The sequence below is a fragment of the Mercenaria mercenaria genome, chromosome 19, assembly GCF_021730395.1.
Source record: "Mercenaria mercenaria strain notata chromosome 19, MADL_Memer_1, whole genome shotgun sequence".
Lineage (NCBI taxonomy): Eukaryota > Metazoa > Mollusca > Bivalvia > Venerida > Veneridae > Mercenaria > Mercenaria mercenaria.
The window spans coordinates 2,302,162-2,324,391 of NC_069379.1; the positions used below are offsets into that span (position 1 = coordinate 2,302,162).

Genomic DNA, 22,230 nt, shown 5'->3' on the forward strand with positions numbered 1-22,230 from the left:
CGTGTGAACTTAAGTAACCTACTTACGTATATCCCAACATTCTACACACAACTGATGATGTTTTGCTTCCTTGAAGTCCGGTTGAATCATAATAAATTTCATCGTCGCAGAATGATTTCCATTCTCCTTGATGGAATAGCTCAATATGTCCTTCGTTTGGGCTCGAACCGTTCACAAGCCGGACTGTGTTTGAACATGAACATGCATCAATATCTACATAAGGGTAAACAAAAAAGATAAACACGCATATATAAATATATATAAGGCACGTTGATATAAAAAAACTAATGTCTTTGTATTGTAAACTATAATGTCCAGTGTGAAATATTATTTCAAATATTGATATTTTTATTGAATTTGTATCTCCTTCATATATGGTGTGTTGGCTTCAATCTTTTACACAAAATAACATCCGGACTGACCAATCAAAGTGACTGTTGTGAAAAGAAATAAATGTAGTTTAACTATTTGTTTGGATATTATGGTAAAGCGCGTTAAGGTAATATAAATCAAAACATTTGAATAATTTCCAAAGTCACAGAAATTTGTTTAAGATACAATCTATGTATAATATGGCAATTTAGCTTGATTTATATATGGAATATATACTCTATTATCCCAATTTTCAACAGTTTTAGAAAATTGATCGTTTGTAAAAGCATGAATTTATATTACCTTATTAGAAAACTAAGAGTAGTTTCTTTCAAATATATGATACAGTCATTATATGCAGTTATCTAAGGTAATGCCGTCGCGGAATGCGACTTTGTATAAATTATCCATCTTCCTTTGTTATTTAAATATCTGTATGAAGATGCGATGTTGATGAAGCCGATACATGATCACACTTCCGTATGCATTACCTTGTTATAAATATTTTCTTTCAACAGCCAAAGGAATAATCATTACTATCTACAAAATAGGTGGTAACTCTGTGCAAGACCTAAAATGAGCCGTGCCTTGAGAAAACCAACATAGTGGCTTTGCGACCAGCATGGATCCAGACCAGCCTGCGCATCCGCGCAGTCTGGTCAGGATCCATGCTGTTCGCTAAAAGTTTCTCTAATTCCAATAGGCTTTGAAAGCGAACAGCATGGATCCTGACCAGACTGTATAGAGAGTCTTCTTCATTTAACATTGTTTTAGTCAAATTATTCACAGAGGCATTCTTGATCTTGAATATTTCGTCTATATCTTTCACAAAAAAAACGGGCAAAAGATCCAAGAGGAAGTACTTGGTTATCATGATGAAATCAGTTCCTGAAAAAGCAGTAATGTATAAAGTGTGCGTGTAACTGGTTTAAGCTATTAACTAAAGTTGACACTTTAAGTGTGGTTTTATTTCAAGTAAATAAAAGCAGACTTGATTTGAATGAGTCTGTTCGTGAATGGTAATGACCCCTCCTCCCCCCTTGCACTGGCAAGCCTTGTATAGGTTATCATGCACGTGTGCGTGCATATTGACAGAAAATAAAGCTTTTTAAACTTCTGAAATCAGTACATTATGACTTAATTGGGTTTATAACAAGTGTATTGCAGTATATTTTAGATGATCTCCTAAAACCAACGATGTTATCTTATCTGTCTTGTTTTATGCTAAATCTCTTACACATAACCACGTTATCTCTCTTCTTTTATTCTAATCTGTTCGTAATTTTTTTACAAAATGTTATATAGTTTAACTGTTATGTAGCAGTTTTGTTATATATTTAGAATACATTAAATAGAATTTATTTCATGATATTGATTTTCAAATATAATTCGCTAATCCTAAATGGATAACTTTAGTCTTGTATAATGTTTTCATTCAATATTAGATTGTTGTAGGTGGGCTACATCTACAGTATCCAAGCTGTCCACCTAATAGGCTTCCAATATTTACAGTTCATGAACAGCATTTGATGACATGGTATATGATAATGGTATTCCCTATGACTTATATTCACTTGTACGTTATTAGGTCTTTTTACACTTTGGGGACGTCTGTGCATTGAATAATCTAAGCAAAATTTATTTCCTACATAACTATATTTTGATTCTACAGTTGAGCAAACCCTTTTGCCATTGATATCTCTCAGAAATAAAGAACTTTATTCGTTTGGTGTTTCAGTTCATTTACTTATAATAACAATTTCATTATAGTCCCTTATTCTAATGTATTTTATATAAAATTTATTTGTCAGACCACGTACACATTTCAAATTATATATCCGATTTCATATGCAGTACATACCGTAAAATCATTTGATTACGCGGGTATGAATTTTTAAAATTTGGCATAATCGGCTATTTTTGCCGGGATATGAATTTTAGGATTTCAACATTTTAGCATGAAATGAGTGAGAGTACTATTTCGTTGACTGGCACAGTCACAAAGTCCACGAAAAGTACCCAACCCAACGAATATCAACCCTTAGCCTACTTGCGGCAAGCGATTCTGTCTTGCGACCAGTGTAGACCAAGATCAGTCTGCACATCTGAATAATAAATGGTATTGCCAAAATTGAATGATAGACCAGTTTAACGGGTAAGGGTTAATGATTTAACGGTACGCTTCTAGACATTGATAACGTGCTGTAACGGATAGAGCCTTTACCAATTCATGACCAGATACAGCATAAAACTTGCAGGAGAAAGTAAGAAAAATATCAGATATATATAAATAAATTATATATTTTCAATAACATCGATTTCAGGATAGATTTCAACTAATAATTTCATATTTACTAAAAACACTGTTTACTTACATATGTTCTCATTGTTTAACGCAGTAATCAGAAATAGAATCAGTGCATTTATCACTGCCATCTTGAAAACACTGATACACTGTCGACAAACTTTAGAAGAATGCACAAAGCATATTCTTTTCTTTCAGTTAAGGTGGTGGTCTACCTCAACATTATTTTGATTTTTAAAGCCTTTGAAAATATAGTGAAACTGGGATAAAATGACAAAGTTTAAAGTTCAGTTAAACGCCGGAACATCAGCATGCAGTAGTAGGGTGAGGGTGGAGGGGCTGCACCAGTTGTTATATGTGTGATATACCCCCTTCCGCCCCCCCCCCCCCACCCCCACCCCCAACTCCCGAAATACTTTGAAATTAAATTAACCCTGAGACCGTTTTCAAAGGCTGATAACTCCCAAAGAGAAATAATTAATATTGAAAATCGATTATTTCGAAATTTGTATTACAATGCAAAGGAATTTGTCATTTTTGTAATAGTATACTTAATCTAAAAATGTCTTTTAGACTAGTGAAAAATGTTGTTTTTTCTAACTTTGAAAGGCGAATAATAAAGTTCATGTCTTTTCCTGGATGAACTACATTATAAATATATCATAAAAATATTTTGTTCTTATTCCAGTCAAATACAAATTATATTTGAGTAGCCTAAATGGCATATCAAATTTCAGCATATGATTACGAAAAAGATAATTCTCTCTAGTATTTTACGTGAGCTTTAATGATGTGCAATTATTGTAACCTAGGTACAATAGCTAATTGAAGCGACGCTTCCTGGTCTTCGTCTACAGCTCGTTTTTAACTTTATTCTTATTTCAATAAAGATCTTGTCAGATATTATAACATCCCAAATGGGAAAAGGTTTCTTTGTATGATTGTTTATGATGGCATTTTGCTGAAATCATGTTTTATGATTTTTTTCAATCTGAAGAATATTAAACACGTACATGATTTAACGTGAACTGTGATTATTCTGTTATCAACAGGATATTCAGGGTTCTGTTCGGAGTGAGTGGATGCCGTGGCAGCGTAGTGTGTATTTTATATCCAGATGGTAAAAACATAACCACAAAGATGGTAAAAACATAACCACAAATATGGTAAAAACATAACCACAAAGATGGCAAAAACATAACCACAAATATAGTAAAAACATAGCCACAAACATGGTAAAAACATAACCACAAAGATGGTAAAAACATAACCACAAATATGGTAAAAACATAACTACAAATATGGTAAAAACATAACCACAAACATGGTAAAAACATAACCACAAAGATACCACAAAGATGGTAAAAACATAACCATAATTTATTACTTATACCTACATTTCTGTTGTTCTGTTTTTTTCTTTGATTTGATTGATATGATGTTGAATACTTTCAACAAAATAGCTCTCTGTTGTGAAAATGTACGTATTTCCCTTAACGTAATGTACGCAATCGGAGGAGTCAATCGAACATTCTGGTCTCTGGAATGGTTCGCCTCTATGGTCACATGATATGTAATAGATGTCTAAACTTTAATCCAAAGAAACGCTTTTATGTTGTAAATATTTAATAATGAGTCAAAGTTACATTTTCTGATTTTAACTGAAAACTGCCCAAAATTACACCAGAAGCCAGGAAGACGTTAGTCTCGTTATTTTGAGAATTTGGGCCACCGACATCATAACAATATGTCACTCTTAAAGTAGCATCTACCTTTTGACATATTGTGATAACCTATGACTCATGACATGATAACGAATAAGGTTTGTTGACAAATGAAATTTCATGAAAATCTCAATCTCAGTCTCTTGAGCCTTTCTCAAACTTAGAAAATGCCCTATATCAATACAGATTTTGAAAGAGTGATATTAATTCAACATAACATAGCCACGGTTTATTCAACATAACATAGCCGTGGTTTATTCGATATAATATAGCCACGGTTTATTCAAGAATTCATAGCCTGGGTTTATTCAACATTGTTGATTATTTTTCTGCTGAGTTTGCTTTTTTATGTTTGTTTTTTGTTACCTTTTCGTTATGGGCAGTTTGCCTTTTGTTCTCTGACTATATCATCCGACATAGAGAAAGTGGAATGCTAATTTTCTATTTTTAATTAGATTTCATATTGTGCTCTGCAAGTCGAATAAATAGGTAATTTTAAATATTTCAAAAGCCCAGCCCATACACAAAGGCTCTTTTTCTGTTTCAGGCTAATAATTATTGCATCGTCTCATATCATTCTATTTTCGGTAACAATGAAAACATATTTATCATAGTCAAGGGTATGATGACAAGAAACTGTTTTTCTTTTGAGTTTTGTCCAAAAACAATTTCTATGATTATGAACATCACCTTAATATTAAAATATGCCAGACCTTGCGATGTAACACTAAACGTTGGTGTCATAGTGATAAAACACATTTTTATAACACAGAGACTTAAACGTCTTCTTTCATTGTCCAATCAAATTATTCTCTTCCTTGTGTATACATATCATGTTTTTGCATACCATCCATTGTTAACTTTGCAACATTGAATAATGATAACAAAATCCACATGTAACATTAAACTGGTTTACTGTTTTTTTGTAAATTTTAAGGTGATTTTTACATACACTTGAAAAGTAAGTAATGGACTTTGGTTACCTTTATTAAGATATTTCGCTGAATAAATTATTTGTTCTTCAGACGTATGGCCTGTTCCCTCGTTGTGTGTAAAATTCCTACGTACATAAACTTTAAACAAAGATTGTTTTTAAATTATTACATCACTGTTTATGATATCTGTGTGGCCGTTCCATCTGATAAAATAGGCACGGAAAAACGAAAACAAATTTGAATCTGACATATTTTTCTGCTTCATGTTTTGTACTGGGAAGCGTAAAAAATCTGGAAACCTGTAAAATGGACTCAATCAACCGAGTGTGTTATTATGTTGCTTGGTTATCACTTGTTTGCGTTCTTTGCTTTCAAAGGATCTTTTCACACAGTTTAATTATTCTCTGGTCCTTTTTATCATGGAGCCCATTTATCTTCTCTATAATAGTATTCTATTAAAGCCGATACTAGGAATGGGAGTGGGAGGGGGCGTGCATATTTCATATCCATTCATAACCTCAGCCTAAGTGATAGACCAGTATTTTGTTGCTTGTTATAACTAGATGTGAAAATAATACGAAAGACGTGAATTTTGTAACAGATATGCAGTACGAGTTTTCCTTGAAAGTGTCTCTACAGTTGTACGCAGGAAAACAATAAATCGTCCGCACGAAGCAATATTCTTACGGTTGTAAGAGCACACTTTTGAGGCAAAAGTACTCACTGTATGTTGTGAGTTAATCATTTATGCACTAATTTCATGTTCCTAACTACAAAAACAACAAACAGGTTTTAGTATTTGACAGCATTCCAATGTACAAAAAATACGAATATATCTGACTTGTAAATGCCAGTTGGTAATGATCGACCAGTAGAAATGGGGTAAATGCGGTTATCTTTGCACACTACTCAGTCTGAAAACATACTTTCAAAATGAAAGGCAAACATACAATCAGAATTTCATGAAAATTTAAACTGTAAAGATGGGTTTATATTATGTCCCAAATGAAACAGAAGAAAGCTAACTTGAACTAATCTAGAATAGATAACCACTCAGGTCTCCCTTAAGGTTCTTTGAACAACCACAACATCAAACAAGAGGGCCAAGATGGCCCTAGGTTGCTCACCTTAGAAACACACCATAACAGTGTAAACCTGTTTGACCTAGTGATTACATAGTGATTGACCTAGATTTTATCAAGGCAATTATTCTGACCAAATTTCATGAAGATCACTTGAAAAATACAGCCTCTGTCGCATACACAATGTTTTTCTTTGATTTGACCTAGTGACGTTCTTTTTAACCCAAGATGACCAATATTCAAACTCGACCTAGGTTTTATCAAGGCAGTCATTCTGATTAAATTTTATGAAAATCAATTAAAAATACAGCCTTTATTGCATACACAATGTTTTTCTTTGATTTGACCTAGTGATCTGCTTATTTACCCCAGAAGACCCATATTAAATCTCGTCCTAGATTTTATCAAGGTAATTATTCTGACCTAATTTCATGAAGATCAATTGAAAACTACAGCCTCTATCGCATATACACAGGGTTTTTCTTTGATTTGACCTAGTGACTTAGTAAGCTCGATTATACGAAGTATGGAGAGCTATCCTACTAGACCTGGCGTCGGCGTCCTTCCGCGTCCGCACTTTGGTTAAAGTTTTGATGCACTTTCTCTTTATCTTTGTTATTACTTGATGGATTTACTTCTAACTTAAAATAGTTGTTCCTCATTATCACCCACATCATATGGCACAAGGGTCATAACTCTTGCACCAATATTTCATGAATTATACCTCTTTTAACTTAGAATTTCAGGTTAAAGTTTTGGTGCACTTTCACCTTATTTCAGGAATTACTACATGGATTTGTTTCAAACTGAAAACAGTTGTTCCATATCACCTCCCTCATCATATTACACAAGGTCCATAACTCTGGTGCCAGTTTTTAATGAATTATCCCTCCTTTTAATTTGAATTTCGGGTTCAAGTTTTGATGCACTTTCACTCTATTCATGTTATTACTAAATGGATTTGATTCAAACTTAAAATAGTTGTTCAACATCATCACTCACATCATATGACACAAGGGCCATAACTCTTGCACCAGTATTTCATGAATTATACCCTTTTTACCTATAATTTCAGGTTAAAGTTTTGATGCACTTTCACTATATCTCAGTTGTTACTGAATAGATTTCATTCAAACGTAAAACAGCTGTTTTATCTTATCGCTCACATTATATGACACAAGGTCCATAACTCCGGCACCAATTTTTCATGAATAATGCCCCCTTTTACTTAGAAGTTAAGTTTAATTTTAATGCATTTTCACTATATCTCAGTTATTACAAAATGGATTTGATTCAACACGACACAAGGTGCATCACTCTTGCACTAATATTTCATGAATTATGCCCCCTATTTGCTTAGAATTATATTTATTTAATATTTTGATACACTTGACCCTTATCTCTCTTATTACTTAATACTTTTGACACAGATTCAAGCTATTATCTAATATCTTTATCCACATTGGAGTCATTAAACACTCCAGTGACACCTCCAGCTTCATCAAATGTGCCCAGTTTCACTATTTAGCATCGAAATAGTCGAGCGCGCTGTCTCCTGTGACAGCTCTTGTTTTTGACCTCAGATATCCTATATTCAAACTTGACCTAGATTTTATTAAGACAATCATTCTGACCAAATTTCCTGAAGGTCAATTGAAAAATACAGCCTCTATCGCATACACAAGCTAAATGTTGACAGACGACAATCATACAGACGACAGACAAACAGACGACAAACAGACAGACGACAGACAGACAGAGGCCGGACATCGAGCTATCACATTAACTCAGTATTGCTCAGGTGAGCTAAAAACAAAATTTGTTTAGCGTGTAAAACGTAACATTCTTTTAAGTTAGAATCAAAATAAAATGAAAACTAGCTCAAAAGAGGATAACGACAATTTCCATTTGATAACGAAAGAATAACATTGTATGGGGAAAACAGCATTGAATATACTGATATAAATTCCAATGCGTACTTGTGAACGTTACTATTCTAAATGTAGGTACCGAATCCAAATATTCTTATATAATGTTAAATGTATATCTGCCTATAATGTTCAATAATACACGACAACTTACTCAGTAGTAATAATCATAAAGAAACTGTTCATACCAAAAGCCCTTGAAATATATGGATGTACATTTAAGATATGTAATTGTGAACCTTATTTTCTATAAGAACTGAATCTCTCTAGAACTGAATGAATATTCTTGTTTAAATCACAGTCACAAAGTCAAATCTGCCTTCAATATTCGAATACTGCTACAAGCCATCAACAATAACTATCAAGAAACTCGACATGTCTGTAAGGGTGGTTGCAAGGAATACATGAATAATCAAAATACTTGTTATGCTGTCAAATATTCACCCTCGAGTGAAGAATTATCAGTTAACTACGGAATCCTGTTCGTGCCACTTAAATTGTCGCCTCGTCAACACGCGACAACGCGCGATAATTATCGCGTGTCGCCTTGTCCGAAAACATATATACATGCGAGATTTAACAATCCTCGCGAGGTTAAGAGGGCGATAATTATCGCCTTAATTGACGCATGTCTTTCTTAATTCTCGCGTCGTGAAATTGAAATCCAATAGACATAGTTGCGAAAATTAGTAAAACCTCGCATTGTCGCACTCGCTTGGGATTAAATTTCCGGACAAATTAATCGATGTAATTCTTCCTGGTACGGAATCCTGTTCGTCTCACTTAAATGGTCGCCTCGCCAACACGCGACAATGCGCGATAATTATCGCGTTGTCGCCCTGCCCAAAAACATATGTACATGCGACATTTAACAATCCTCGCAAGGTTAAGAGGGCGATAATTATCGTCCTAATTGTCGCATGTCTTTCTTAATTCTCGCGTCGTGAAATTGAAATCCAATAGACATAGTTGCGAAAATTAGTAAAACCTCGCATTGTCGCATTGTCGCCCGGTGTAGGGAATAATTTCTTACTACATCACCGTAGTATTGATAAATAGTACCCAGGAAGAATTACATCGATCAATTTGTCCGGAAATTTAATCCCAAGCGACAGTGCGACAATATTAAACATTTCTTTTAGAACTCAACAAAAATATATTGCAGACAACCTTTATAAGTTTAGCAAAAATAAAACGGCTGTTGGTTTCACATCACTGACTCGAAATATAAAATAAAAACATTCTATCATGTTATCAAAGCAGTTCTATCCAAATGATGAAGTTTTCTGAAATGTATATCCTCTTAAACGATATACCTGAAAGTAACACTTAATATATTAAACACTTATTTGGCTAGTCAGATCTTTTGCGTTATTACCAGTCAAAACAGTAAAGCCTTTTGCAGTGCAGTTAAAACAAAACAGACATAACCTTCTTAGGAAATTGAGCTTAAACAGGTAACACTTAACAGTACAAACACAATGTAAAAATCAGTGCTTTCGCTTATTCTTTTGAAGCAAGTTTGAAACGACTCCATATATTAGAAATGTATACTTATCTATTCATTGTTGTTCTTAGTTGGCTCAACAGCTTCTGAAATACATATCCGCCAAACAACGTTACACAGATCACTACATCTGAAAAGAACGTTAAAAGAATAAAGATTGATCTACAAAAAAATTATATCACCGCACAACTAAAATAAAAATGGTCAGTGTTCTCAAGAATACGTCAAATATGAAAAGAAAAGAAAACACTCGTTTCCTAAAACAACTTCATTTATCAAAATATAATAATCATTCATAAATTCTGTAGTTAACGATTCCATAACACAGAAATAAGACAGTCAGCAAAATGATACACGGCTAAAATAAAACAACCAACATCTCCATAGCACGGTCGACGTAAATTACCATACCTAACGTTTTCACAACACTAATAATAATGCACAATTCAAATTACCAGCCCACGCTTTCTTAGCACGGCCAAAGTAAAATGTTACTTTTTCACCAAAAAAGCTAATGCTTTCCCAGCACTACCAAAGTAAAACGGTCACACCTTTCGCATTACTCTCGGTATTGTAGGACAAATACTTATCTTCCGTCGCATTTCTCACCAATTCTTAAGGCTTCTGAACCGTATATCAATCAAACAATCTCTCGTTAAGCTAATAACTACATATCAGCCAAACAATGTTACAGTTATCACATCTTTATGAATGGATTAAAGATTATATTTTGGTGTAAAAAATAAAACAAGGTAAATTTTGTTAGCCTAACAACATCAATAGATTCAAGATTGATCTGCATGTAAAATTCTCATAGCACAATTAAAATAAACCGGTCAGTGGTCTCAAAGTACGACAAAAATGAAGACAAGCGCATCATAGCATGGTCGTTCTTTAAAACAACTCAATATACCAAAACATTGTCTTTCACATTTGTACATATTTTTGTAGATGAAATTTTCACATGACAGTAATAAGACAGTCAACACAATAATGCCTGACTTAATAGCAGTCACCGTACAAATGCACGAAATAAAGCTCACATTTTCAAAGCAGGTCAAAGTAAAATCAATTTGACTAACGTTTCGGTGAGCTTTTTCACGTTACAACTTAAAATGATAAAACAAATACTAAATTTTTACCGCAGTACTCTCTCACAAACTGACATACGGGCCTCAAGGTGTCTGTAGTATAAATGCATGTTTTGCGTCATTTTTGTATTTTTTTGAGTTATTAAGCCAAATGTCAGATTTTACGCATAAAATACCTCTCATGTTTTTCCTGTATTTTATAACTTAAATTTCCATGTAAAATTCATTAAATTCGGTTCAGTAATAAAGAAGTTGATATTTTCTAAACTTCAGTAATTCATGGTTTTATTCCCAAAACCACTATAACGGGCCTTAAATTGTACATTTTTACATACGCATCAAAATAGTATGAGCTCACGGCTAATTCGTGATTCCCTTGAAAATCCGTTTGGCGGGGCATAACGATACAAATTTACTGGACTAGATATCATTAGTGCACAACACATTACAGTCTTGATGACATTATGTCACTCGTAGAAATTAAATTTTTGCTCGATCGAGGTAAGAAATTTATTTGTTAGATTTTCGTATAATTTTTTAAATACGTTTCTATTTTGTAATTTTTGTTCATTCTACAGAATTTGTGAAACATTTATTTTTGCGGCAAGATATTAGCTAGTTTCGGTATGTCAGGCTAATTTATTGAATATTTCTGACTTTTGTAAATCATTTATTCCGAAAGAGGAATCTAAAATGTTTCGTTTGTATCAGTTGTAAAATTTATATTGGAAATTTTGTAACATGATAATTAGCAAGAACTTTTTGTCATAAATCGTACATATCAACATTTTCGTTGTAAATTATGGAACGCCGGTACTGCATTGTACTGTAATGTATAAATGTATGTGTTGACAGGTATAGTAACGTGTATTTAAAATGTAATTGTAATTTAAAGTTATCGTGTGCCAGTATATTGCATATCTATAAAATGTCTGTTTTATTGTATGGTAGTCAGTAATACGTTCATATCAGCTATGTGTTATGTTTAATTTGCATTGCTTTTTGTTAATTTGTGGTTGAAAATAATATCTGCAGTTAATCATCATCTTATCTATAATTTTGCTTCATATTTTTTCATATCTTTATCATACTTTAACTTTAGACTAGTAAGTAATTAATTTGAGAAATACTGGAAGTAATTAGTGACGTATTGTATTCACGTGACGTATGAACTTAGTAGCACGTATATTTTGTATAAGTAGCACGTATTATTTATGGGAGCCTACGGAGGTATGGAGAAGTTTTATGCCTTTTATTTGTATTTGCTATGGTGCTTACCGTATGTTATATATTTTAGCTTCTTCCACCAGACGACTTTTTCCTGGTGATGTCACGACCCGGAAGTCCTATACCCGTGGTTTGCTTTACTTTACTCGCCTGGATGTGAATTTCCCAGCGCAGAGATTCTACGTACCATGGTTGTGCCTTTACTACCAAGCCGCTGACTTTTATAGTCGACTGAGACAGCTCAGGTATACAAACACCGGACATGGGGAACCAGAATGGGGTCAGCGTCATCGCGATTTAATGGGACATTATCTTACATAAGTTTAGTGCTACACTAAGTTTAAAGTAAAACGTTACGATGACAATCAATTGTAATTATGAGAACTGAACATATTTTAGAAATCAGATATTGAGCTCTGTTTTTTTTCTTTCTTTTCTTCTATGCAGATTTTTTTTTTTTTTTTTTTTTTTTTTTTTTTTTGCTTTTTTATCATTGATTGTAAATATTCAGTTTTAACTTGTAAATATAGAATTGAGTGTTAAATTGTTCCTATAGTTTATGTATCATTATTTAACCGGATATTTTATTTCCCGATGTGAGAATTTAGAAAGACATGCGAAAATTAATACGATAATTATCGCTCTAAAAACCTGGCGAGGATTGTTAAATATGTTTTGGGACAAGGCGACAATGTGACAGTTATCGCATTGTCTCGTGTTGGTGAGGCGAGAATTAAAGTGGCAGGAACAGGACTCTGTAAAATGGTCCGATTTTTTTAGCTCACCTGTCACATAGTGACAAGGTGAGCTTTTGTGATCACCCTTCGTCCGTCGTCCGTCGTCAGTCCGTCCGTCCGTGCGTCCGTCAACAATTTCTTGTCTGCACGATAGTGGTTTCATTTATGATTTTATTTTAACCAAACTTGCACACAACTTGTATCACCATAGGATCTCGGTTCCTTTCTTGAACTGGCCAGATCCCATTATGGGTTCCAGAGTTATGGCCCCTGAAAGGGCCAAAATTAGCTATTTTGACCTTGTCTGCACAATAGCAGCTTTATTTATGATTTGATTATTACTAAACTGGCACACAACTTGTATCACCATACGATCTAGGTTCCTTTCTTGAACTGGCCAGATTCCATTATGGGTTCCAGAGTTATGGCCCTTAAAAGGGCCAGAATTAGCTATTTTGACCTTGTCTGCACAATAGCAGCTTCATTTATGATTTGATTTTAACCAAACTTGCACACAACTTGTATCACAATAAAATCTTGGTTCCTTTCTTGAACTGGCGAGATTCCATTATGGGTTCCGGAGTTATGGCCCCTGAAAGGGCCAAAATTAGCTATTTTGACCTTGTCTGCACAATAGCAGCTTCATTTATGATTTGAATTTAATCAAACTTGCACAAAACTTGTGTCACCATAAGATCTTGATTCTTTAGTTGAACCGGACAGATCCCATAATGGGTTCCAGAGTTATGGCTCCTGAAAGGGCCAAAATTAGCTATTTTGACCTTGTCTGCACAATAGCAGCTTCATTTATGACTCGATTTTAACCAAACTTGCACACAACTTGTATCACCACAAGATCTTGGTTTCTTTCTTAAACTGGCTAGATTTCATCATGGGTTCCAGAGTTATGACCCCTTAAAAGTCCAAAATTGGCTATTTTGGCTTTTGCAGCCATATAGAGACTTCATTTATGGTTTTATTTGATACAATACAAACTTCCAAAATAACTTCAACAACAATCATTCTTGGATTACATGACAAATCAGATCCAAGCGTAGGTTTAGAGTTATTTTATATCTGATTACCTCCCCTGATTGTAATCAAAATGGATTTATACCAATAAGTACTTATAGGACTTATTTGAAATGTCATTATTGTCATTAGTTGGACTGAGCCAATCAGGGTAGATAACTATGGACTGATTTTATGTCAAATTACCTCCCTTTATTTCAAATTAAAATGGGTATATCTCCGTAACTAATGAAGATACTGATCTGAAATTTCATTTATGTCAACAGATTTATTTGGCATATCCTTCTTTTATTCACTTACAATAATTTTTTTTAATTACTTTCCTTGTACGTTACTATAAATAGCTTATATTTAGTAACTTTTTTATTATTTGCCGTAGGGAAAAACCGAGACCACTTTTCTGTGGTACAACATGGATGGTACCTCCAATTTTTAGGTGTATTTTGACATATCTGTACCTTGTAAGAATTTTTTTTCTTTTGGGTTAAATTTCTTCCCTTTGTTGTTACTGTCCTTTGGACTTAGATATTTTTTCTGAGGACCTTCTTGTCCTCAAGTGCAATGATAACAGGTGAGCGATATAGGGCCATCATGGCCCTCTTGTTTTCTTTGTTTGAACTCCCAGTAATAAGTAACTATGAACGTCCTAAATTGAAATAACGATGGTCAGCGGACGAAAAAACAGCCATGAAGTACTATCACTGGAGGTTGACTAAGTCTTACTAGAAAATTGTGGCATAATAAAATAATAAGGATTCATATTGTTTTCAGTGAAACTATTTTGATTACATTACTGTTTTAGCAGCAAAATAACAATAAAATGAATGGCATAAGCGATCAATACAGTATACAGTCGGACTGGTCTTTTCAAGTAATTTCTGGCGGCGTTTTAAAAAATGTAAAAATATTCTCGTGGCTCACGTTACAAATACATAAATTTATCACAAAAAGACTCTTTAAGGGTAAATTTACGCTTTGTCAACTTATTGATTTTGATCCGTGTTTCAGGATGTTTACAAATAGAGAATCCAGGAACTTTAAGTGCACAACTTTGAAGAACAAAGCATAAAGTCTGTTTTAACGCTTACCTTACCCGAATGCTATGGATATTAATCGATGTCATCATCAATAGTGACAAGAATAAGAAAAATTTGTTCTGCAAATTGTTTCATTTATTATTAATACTTACAATGAATACAGCTCCAAAGGCCAAATTTACGGAACTTCATTATACCATTCTGTACGCCAAATGCTTGAATACATATAAGCTCTTGATAAAAAAATGTGATAATTGACTTAATTAAGCCTTGTCTCCTATGGGGAAAATTAATGGCTCTCAACACGCATGCGTAAACATAGAAATATGCGACAAACCATTCTTTCATAAATATATTATACTGTCTACGTATAATGGAGATCATAGTTTTTAATTTCGTTATTGTGATTTTCAACATTTTCGGTAGATTTTGTAGTGTTAAACCTACCAGTGATTTTATCCAGTTTAGAAGAATCAACGCTTTAGATGGGATAACATGTCAGGCTTCCCAAAATATTTTTAATGTAACAGGTGTACAAAGTGAAATCCAGTGCTCACTGCTTTGTACAGAAGCACAGACATGTGTTGGAGTGTTTCACCAGCCGCAAACAAAGGAATGCTTTGGCTGCAGCTCTTTCACAGCAGACGAGACATTGTCACGTGCGGGAATATGGTTCTATGGACGAGGTAAAAAAAACTTATAATGGATAGACGTCAAGAAAATTTTATCTTCGTTTAATTAATGTATATTATTATTTCAGTATCATCTCCACAGATTAAAATGAACATTCGTTTCTGTTTCGAACGCAAGGTGCACATTACGTCGCTGGAACCCTAGGCACTTAATGGCGCGATAATAAATGAATGAAAATGTAAATAGGTATATAAAAATAAATATTTCAACTATACGTAAATCGTAATATTTTTAGATTAATTGTATTACTGACAGAATCATTAATTCTTTCGCTTATATTTTACAGAAAATACTACTGTCATTTTCATTTTCAGAAAAAAAAGGAAAATTCCTGTGTTGTGTTCATGGTTGGGGAAATATACTTTAAAATTTTGGTTTAATAAGGAAAAAATGGTTGCATTAGAAATAATTTCGTATAGGGAAAATTTCGTTTGATTGGAAAAATTTGGTAAAAGTTGGACGTTTTACTAATGTGAAACCTTGGTACCCGGTCAAGTTTATTATACAATTGTTCTCTACCTCTATTTGACAATCCTTTACTGACTAAATCAGTGTGTATGTAAAAAACATCAGTAAATGAAAAGTATTTAATAGAAATTTGAAAAGATGAATAGGTTTGAAAAGAGAATGCATCATTATTTATTATTCTGATTTATAGTAAAAAAATCCTGGGAAGTTTGTTTCGATGTGGATTTCAAACTAATAATGGAAAAAATGACCAAAGCTTTCCTGTACACCCTAAATCAGCACGTACGTAAACAACGGCATGGAGAGAAAAAAACACACGGATTTCTATTAAAAGTTGAATGTTTTGAGAAGAATAGCTGTTTTCTGTCTGCTGTACAGAAAAAACTACTACATTTCATTTCTTTGAATTGGAATGCAGGAAAAGTTAGTTAGCTATCCGCTATACCCTAAAGCATTGTACTGGGTTTGGTCTAAACTACATTTGCTATTGCTTTCGTCGTTCTTCCTTAGAAAGGCAAGTACGACATTGTCGTTACGATTATCAAAGACGGTGATTGATAGGCATTGTCGCTGTCGCTTCGCTGATGTGTGGTTGCTCTTGGAATTACGATGAAAACAATAACATGTTTATCAATGTTTACACATATTTATCGATTCCTTGGGACGGAAACATTCCTTTTTAACGCCAGATAGTAAACTGTTTGATTGAAAAGAATGTGCTCATTGAATTGAAAAGAAAGCTTTTGTTATCAAGTTACAGTTTAACATACCGTTGTCCTTCTGTAGCGGATCGTTAATGCACCATTGAAAAAAACATTCGAGTCATACATTTGGAAAATATTTATTATGAAATTTTAATACGCTGAAAAAACAAATATTTCATCTAAAAGGTTTGAATTGTCTGGACAACATCGATTTTCCATTGTCAGATCACTCATTTGTCTCAACAGGCATTAGCTCTGAAAGGTTCAGATTATAGAAATTTATTTGTTTGTTTTGGGTTTAGCATCGTTTTTGAAGAGTATGGCAGGTTGTTGACCTAACCAGTGTTCCTCGGTATATTTTCTCTGCAAGTAACTGTCATCTCCTCCACATGAATCACGGGTGGAGGACGAAATAACTTCAGACACATTTGTCTTTTATCAAATCGTCACGGAGAACTTACACCTCGCCGTAGTTCATAGCTATGTGCTCTCCCTATTTGCTAAACCGGCGTACTCTCTTATAAAACATCAGGAGTATCTATGTTAAAAAATACATGCATTTGTAATGCAAAAATTGAACATAATAAAGAACGTGGGTTTTATTTTTTCATTAGAGACAAAAAGAACACAATAATTAAGGAAATTCTATAGGAATCTGAAAACACTTATCGACAATTACGCGCTTGTGGCATATCTTTATTATGATATAAAGGTTATATTATACAATTTCAATTCCTTCTATATGTCGCATTAACAATTAAAGCTTGAGATATCATTTTCAGTGCTTTAAAGCTGTTATGTAAAGGTATAAATCTCGGAGCAAAGAGTATTTTTAAACAAAAAAATAATAATAATACTTATGATTATATTATTATTATTGATATTATTATTATTATTATTATTATTACATGTATACAAAAATATGAACGATTACAAAAAAAAAAAACAATAAAGTTATATAAATTATCAAAACAAACGGATATCAATATCATAATCAAAATGTTAAAAAGGACTTTGATAAAATGTTGTTTTATATGAAAACAACAAAAATGGTCGAGGAGAGGGAAACATGTTGTAAAAGTTGGGTTCTTTTAACTGACTACATCATGGTTATATGTCATAAGGACACGGAAATCCTTACTAAGCATACAAGACTAGATATGTATTGTAAATAAGATCCTTTATTTGGACCAGGCAACAATAAAATCAGATATTTATTATTTTTACTGCATCTCATGTAGCCGGGGTCTTACGGCGGAACCTTCTGGCTTGCAGTTCATATTGAGCGACTCAGTTGGCTCATAATGCGATTTGTGGTGATCTGAAAATGTTTCTCTTGCATTTGTCACCGAATAAAACATACTGCAAAGTTTAAGTTGTTTTATAATCGTTGTACAAGTGTTAAAATTCTATAACTACTGTATCATATAAAATCTGCTGATGCAAATTTGAAATATTCATGAGTGTTATTTTGAACAAAACACTGCAACATCTTTATTTACAGTTAAGCGGTTTTGGGTTGTTCCCCTTGAGTTACCATGTTATATAGTTACCCACTCACAGTATCAAGTAAGTGATTATTTTGATGCTGGGTGTCATGGTGGTTGTTGTGTTTTTGGGTGTGCTGGCGTGTCTTGGGGTAAAAAGACCAGCCCGTTACGGCTTGTTACGATCCGTTCTCCATTTTAAATTTTAAATTTTCAACAACTTTGCCACATGATCATATCTTATATGTCAATGTATATTATGTAATGAGGTACTATATGTACAAATTACTGAATAAACTTTTTGTTCTGTTCTTTTCTGTTCTGTCATTTTGAAATAAACACTGCTTTTACAGCTGAAAAATTAAAGTTTCGTAAATGTGAATGTGATCTTACATAGGAGACCAATCAGACGAGGAGGAGGAGGGGGCGGGGGCGGGGGCGGGGGCGGGGGCGGGGGCAGTTTTTCAAAATATTTTTTATTAGTACTCATGTTATATAGATTTATATAATGCAAAACAGTCTTAAAATCAGACAAATATCATTTTGTCCAGAAAGAAACTCATCAGGTTTTCTTTTCAATTTCTTTGCTGTCTGTTCCGTCAACTTTTGTTTTAACCATTTTAATTATTACGTCATTTTCGTTTTTGTTTTCTTTGTTTTTGTTTTGTTTTGTTGTTTTGCCGGGGATGGGTGGGGATTTTCAAATTATTTTCATTAGAAGTTATTTAATACAGATTGATATAATGCAAAAGCAGTCTTAAAACAGTTTATTTAAAAAAATCATTTACCTTTAACAAATATAGTTCCTGGGACAAATGTTGCTGAAGGCAAGGAGACGACAATGTCTAGTGTGTCGAGCGTATATACCGATTATGGGGGAGAAAAGGGTGTAGATGGCATCACGAACCAAGATCTCTTTCAAGGCTTCTGCTTTCATACAAACTATGAAACTAGTCCTTGGTGGCGGGTTGATCTCGGAGGCAAATATGAAATCTTCAGTATCAAGTTATATAACATGTTGAATTCCGGTATTTATTCAGATTACTTTTAAATAGAAATGAATATATGAATTTAGAATTATTTATAATTAAAAATCAGTATTATAACTTTTGGATAATGATCCATTTACATTATCTTACATTTGGATTTACATCCATTTATATTACCTTTCATTTGGATTAAGATCCATTTACATTAGCTTACATTTGGATTATGATCCATTTACATTTGTTTTCATTTGGATTAAGATACATCTATTTGCATGACCTTATAACTGGATTAAGATTCATTTACATTACTTTACATTTGGATTATGCTCCATTTGCATTAGCTTACATTTTGATTAAGATACATCAATTTACATTACCTTACATTTGGATTAAGATCTATTGACATTAGCTTACATTTGGATTATGGTCCATTTACATTGCCTTACATTTGGATTATGATCCATTTACATTACCTTACATTTGGAGTAAGATCCATTGACATTTACATTACCATAATCTTTTTAGTTAACTTTAAACAACATGTACATCATGTATAGAGTGTATTTAAATCCAATATAGAATGTTAAAAGATTTGAAAAATGATTTTCAGGAGGTGTTATGGAAGGCCAGAGACGTGAGGCTGAGCATAGGAACGTCCTTGGAGTCTATGACATTGTTGGCTCTTTTCCAGGTCAGATTGACGATATTCATACCTTCAACTTCTCAGCTGGCATTGAAGGCAGATACGTTCAGGTGACACTCGTGGGAGCAAACATTCTGCATCTCTGCGAAGTACAAGTCTTTGGCTTTTCAGGTAAGGGCTAAGGTAGCGCACCCATAATGGCTATCGGCATTTTCCGTTCGTTCCGTATTTTCCGTATGTGCTTTCGGAATTCTCTGGTTGTTATTCAAATAATTTACTGTCATGTCCGAGGATGCCGAAATGCAGAAAACTTATTAACTACCTTAATGGCTACTGTTATGTTCATGGAAAATGATAAATATGTAGTTCTTCTTAGATATACAGTGACAATTTTTGACACGCAAAGAAACATCAAATGTCCTACGTATTTAATCATTTCGTTATATTGCAATTTCATTACGTCATTCCCAGTATATTTTTCTATTTTCTAACAATAATGTGGAAGTAGTAAGCTCTGTGCTTTATTTATTTGCAAACAAAATAGTCTACATTTTAAGCGGAGTTTTAATACGACAATTGTGAAAAGCAAATAGTCCGGAGCGAACAACCGTCAACCTTAATGTACTAACTGTTCACTTTTTTAATTAAGCCAAAACTTATACACCTTGAAACTCATGGCCTTTGAACGAAGGTGTCTGAAACAATAAGAGCGCCGCTGTGTATAAAACTATTTGGATCAATACCGTTCACTTATCAGTTGCATTGATAAACAAGAGTATGAATGTGGGGATAAAAAACAACATTGGATGTGGGGATAAACGAACGTTTGGATGTGGGGATAAACGACGTCTGGGTGTTGAGATAACGAACAGCATCGATGTGGGATAAACGAACAGTCTGGGTGTTGAGATAAATGATTAGTTTGGATGGGGGATAATGAATAGTATGGATGTGGTAATAATGAGCAGTTTGAATGTGGGGAAAACGAACAGTTTGGATGTGTGAATAAAAGAACAGTGTGGATGTGGAGATAAACGAACAGTTATATATGGATATTTACGAACAGTAGGGATCTATGGATAAAGAAACAGGATAGATAAGAAACGTAATGCATATAGGGATAAAATAACAGAACGGTACGGATATGGGGATAAACGAAAGGTCTAGATGCGGGATTAAATTAACAGTATGTGGGGATAAACGACCAGTATCATAAATATGGGATAAAAGAAAAGGGTAGATATCTGTGTAACGAATAGTATGAATGTTGGGATACACAAACAGTATAAACTTAGGAAAAAATTGAAAATTATGGATGTTGGGATAAACGAAGTATTGTTTTGGGTATAATACCGCTGATATGGATCCTTGTGGCGCTCATTTACTTTTGTGTCTTCTTTAAACTCTTGCGAGATAATAAACAGTTTATCGGCCAGTTACATTATTCAAGGAAGGAAACCAATTTGTACTGCTTTCCATTTTATATCACTGCTTTCTCTATTTCAGTTTAGTTTTGAATCTTCCTGCAAGTACACATGACATGGGTCTACAGTTGATCATATTTTACATGATGGCTTTGGAACATGCTAAAGACTCGTATTGTGAAGATGTATCATTTAGTTTAAAACGTACTACGAAAAACGATGTGACATTGTAGCATTTAATTTGAAACATACTATAAAGCATGATGTGACACTGTAGCATTTAGTTTAAAACATACTGTAAAAACGATGTGACACTGTAGCATTTAGTTTGAAACATACTATAAAATACGATGTGACACTGTAGCATTTAGTCTGAAACTAATATAAAAACACGATGTGACACAGTAGCATTTAGTTTGAAACAAGATCCTCTCTAGACATCAGCTAAGAGTTACTCAACGTTATATATAATAGTGTGTTAGCATTTTGTATCTATCCATCCATTTTTTTATCCGTGTGTCATGCATTTTCGTGACTTCTTTTCTCATTTGATATGTTACACATTTCCTCAATAAATACATTTGTATTTCTTAGTTCCCAGTATCAAATCCATGATTATTAATTTATTCAGACACTATTTCAATCCACATTTTGTTGTATTTAATCTGACGTTGTTAAGGACAAATGCAGTTGTTGTCGGTCGTGTTATTTTTTAATGTAAACAGTTGCTTAACAATCATAAATATCCAGATATACCGCTTTAAAGACAAAAACATACTAAATATCTGGCTTTCTTTGTTCAGTATGATACTGAGAAATTTCCAATGGCTGCAGCACACAGCAGG

General features: G+C 33.5%; 2 protein-coding genes across 2 annotated transcripts in view; one reads left to right on the forward strand and one right to left on the reverse strand.

Moving 5' to 3' along the window:
• LOC123542407 (neurogenic locus notch homolog protein 2-like) overlaps positions 1-2,845 on the reverse strand; it is a 56,652-nt gene extending 53,807 nt beyond the window's left edge. Inside the window, exons 1-2 of the mRNA XM_053532044.1 lie at positions 2,748-2,845; positions 27-213 (exon numbers count right to left, since the gene is read on the reverse strand). Coding sequence (XP_053388019.1) covers positions 27-213; positions 2,748-2,808 — 248 coding nt within the window. The 5' untranslated portion in view covers positions 2,809-2,845. The remainder of the gene's footprint in view (positions 1-26; positions 214-2,747) is intronic.
• Positions 2,846-14,909: 12,064 nt separating this feature from the next.
• LOC123542643 (uncharacterized) lies at positions 14,910-19,461 on the forward strand. Its single transcript, XM_045328577.2, has 2 exons — positions 14,910-15,663; positions 19,133-19,461. Exons 1-2 carry the CDS (start codon positions 15,351-15,353, stop codon positions 19,378-19,380), a joined length of 561 nt encoding a protein of 186 aa, XP_045184512.2. The 5' UTR covers positions 14,910-15,350; the 3' UTR covers positions 19,381-19,461.
• The last annotated feature ends 2,769 nt before the right edge of the window (positions 19,462-22,230 follow it).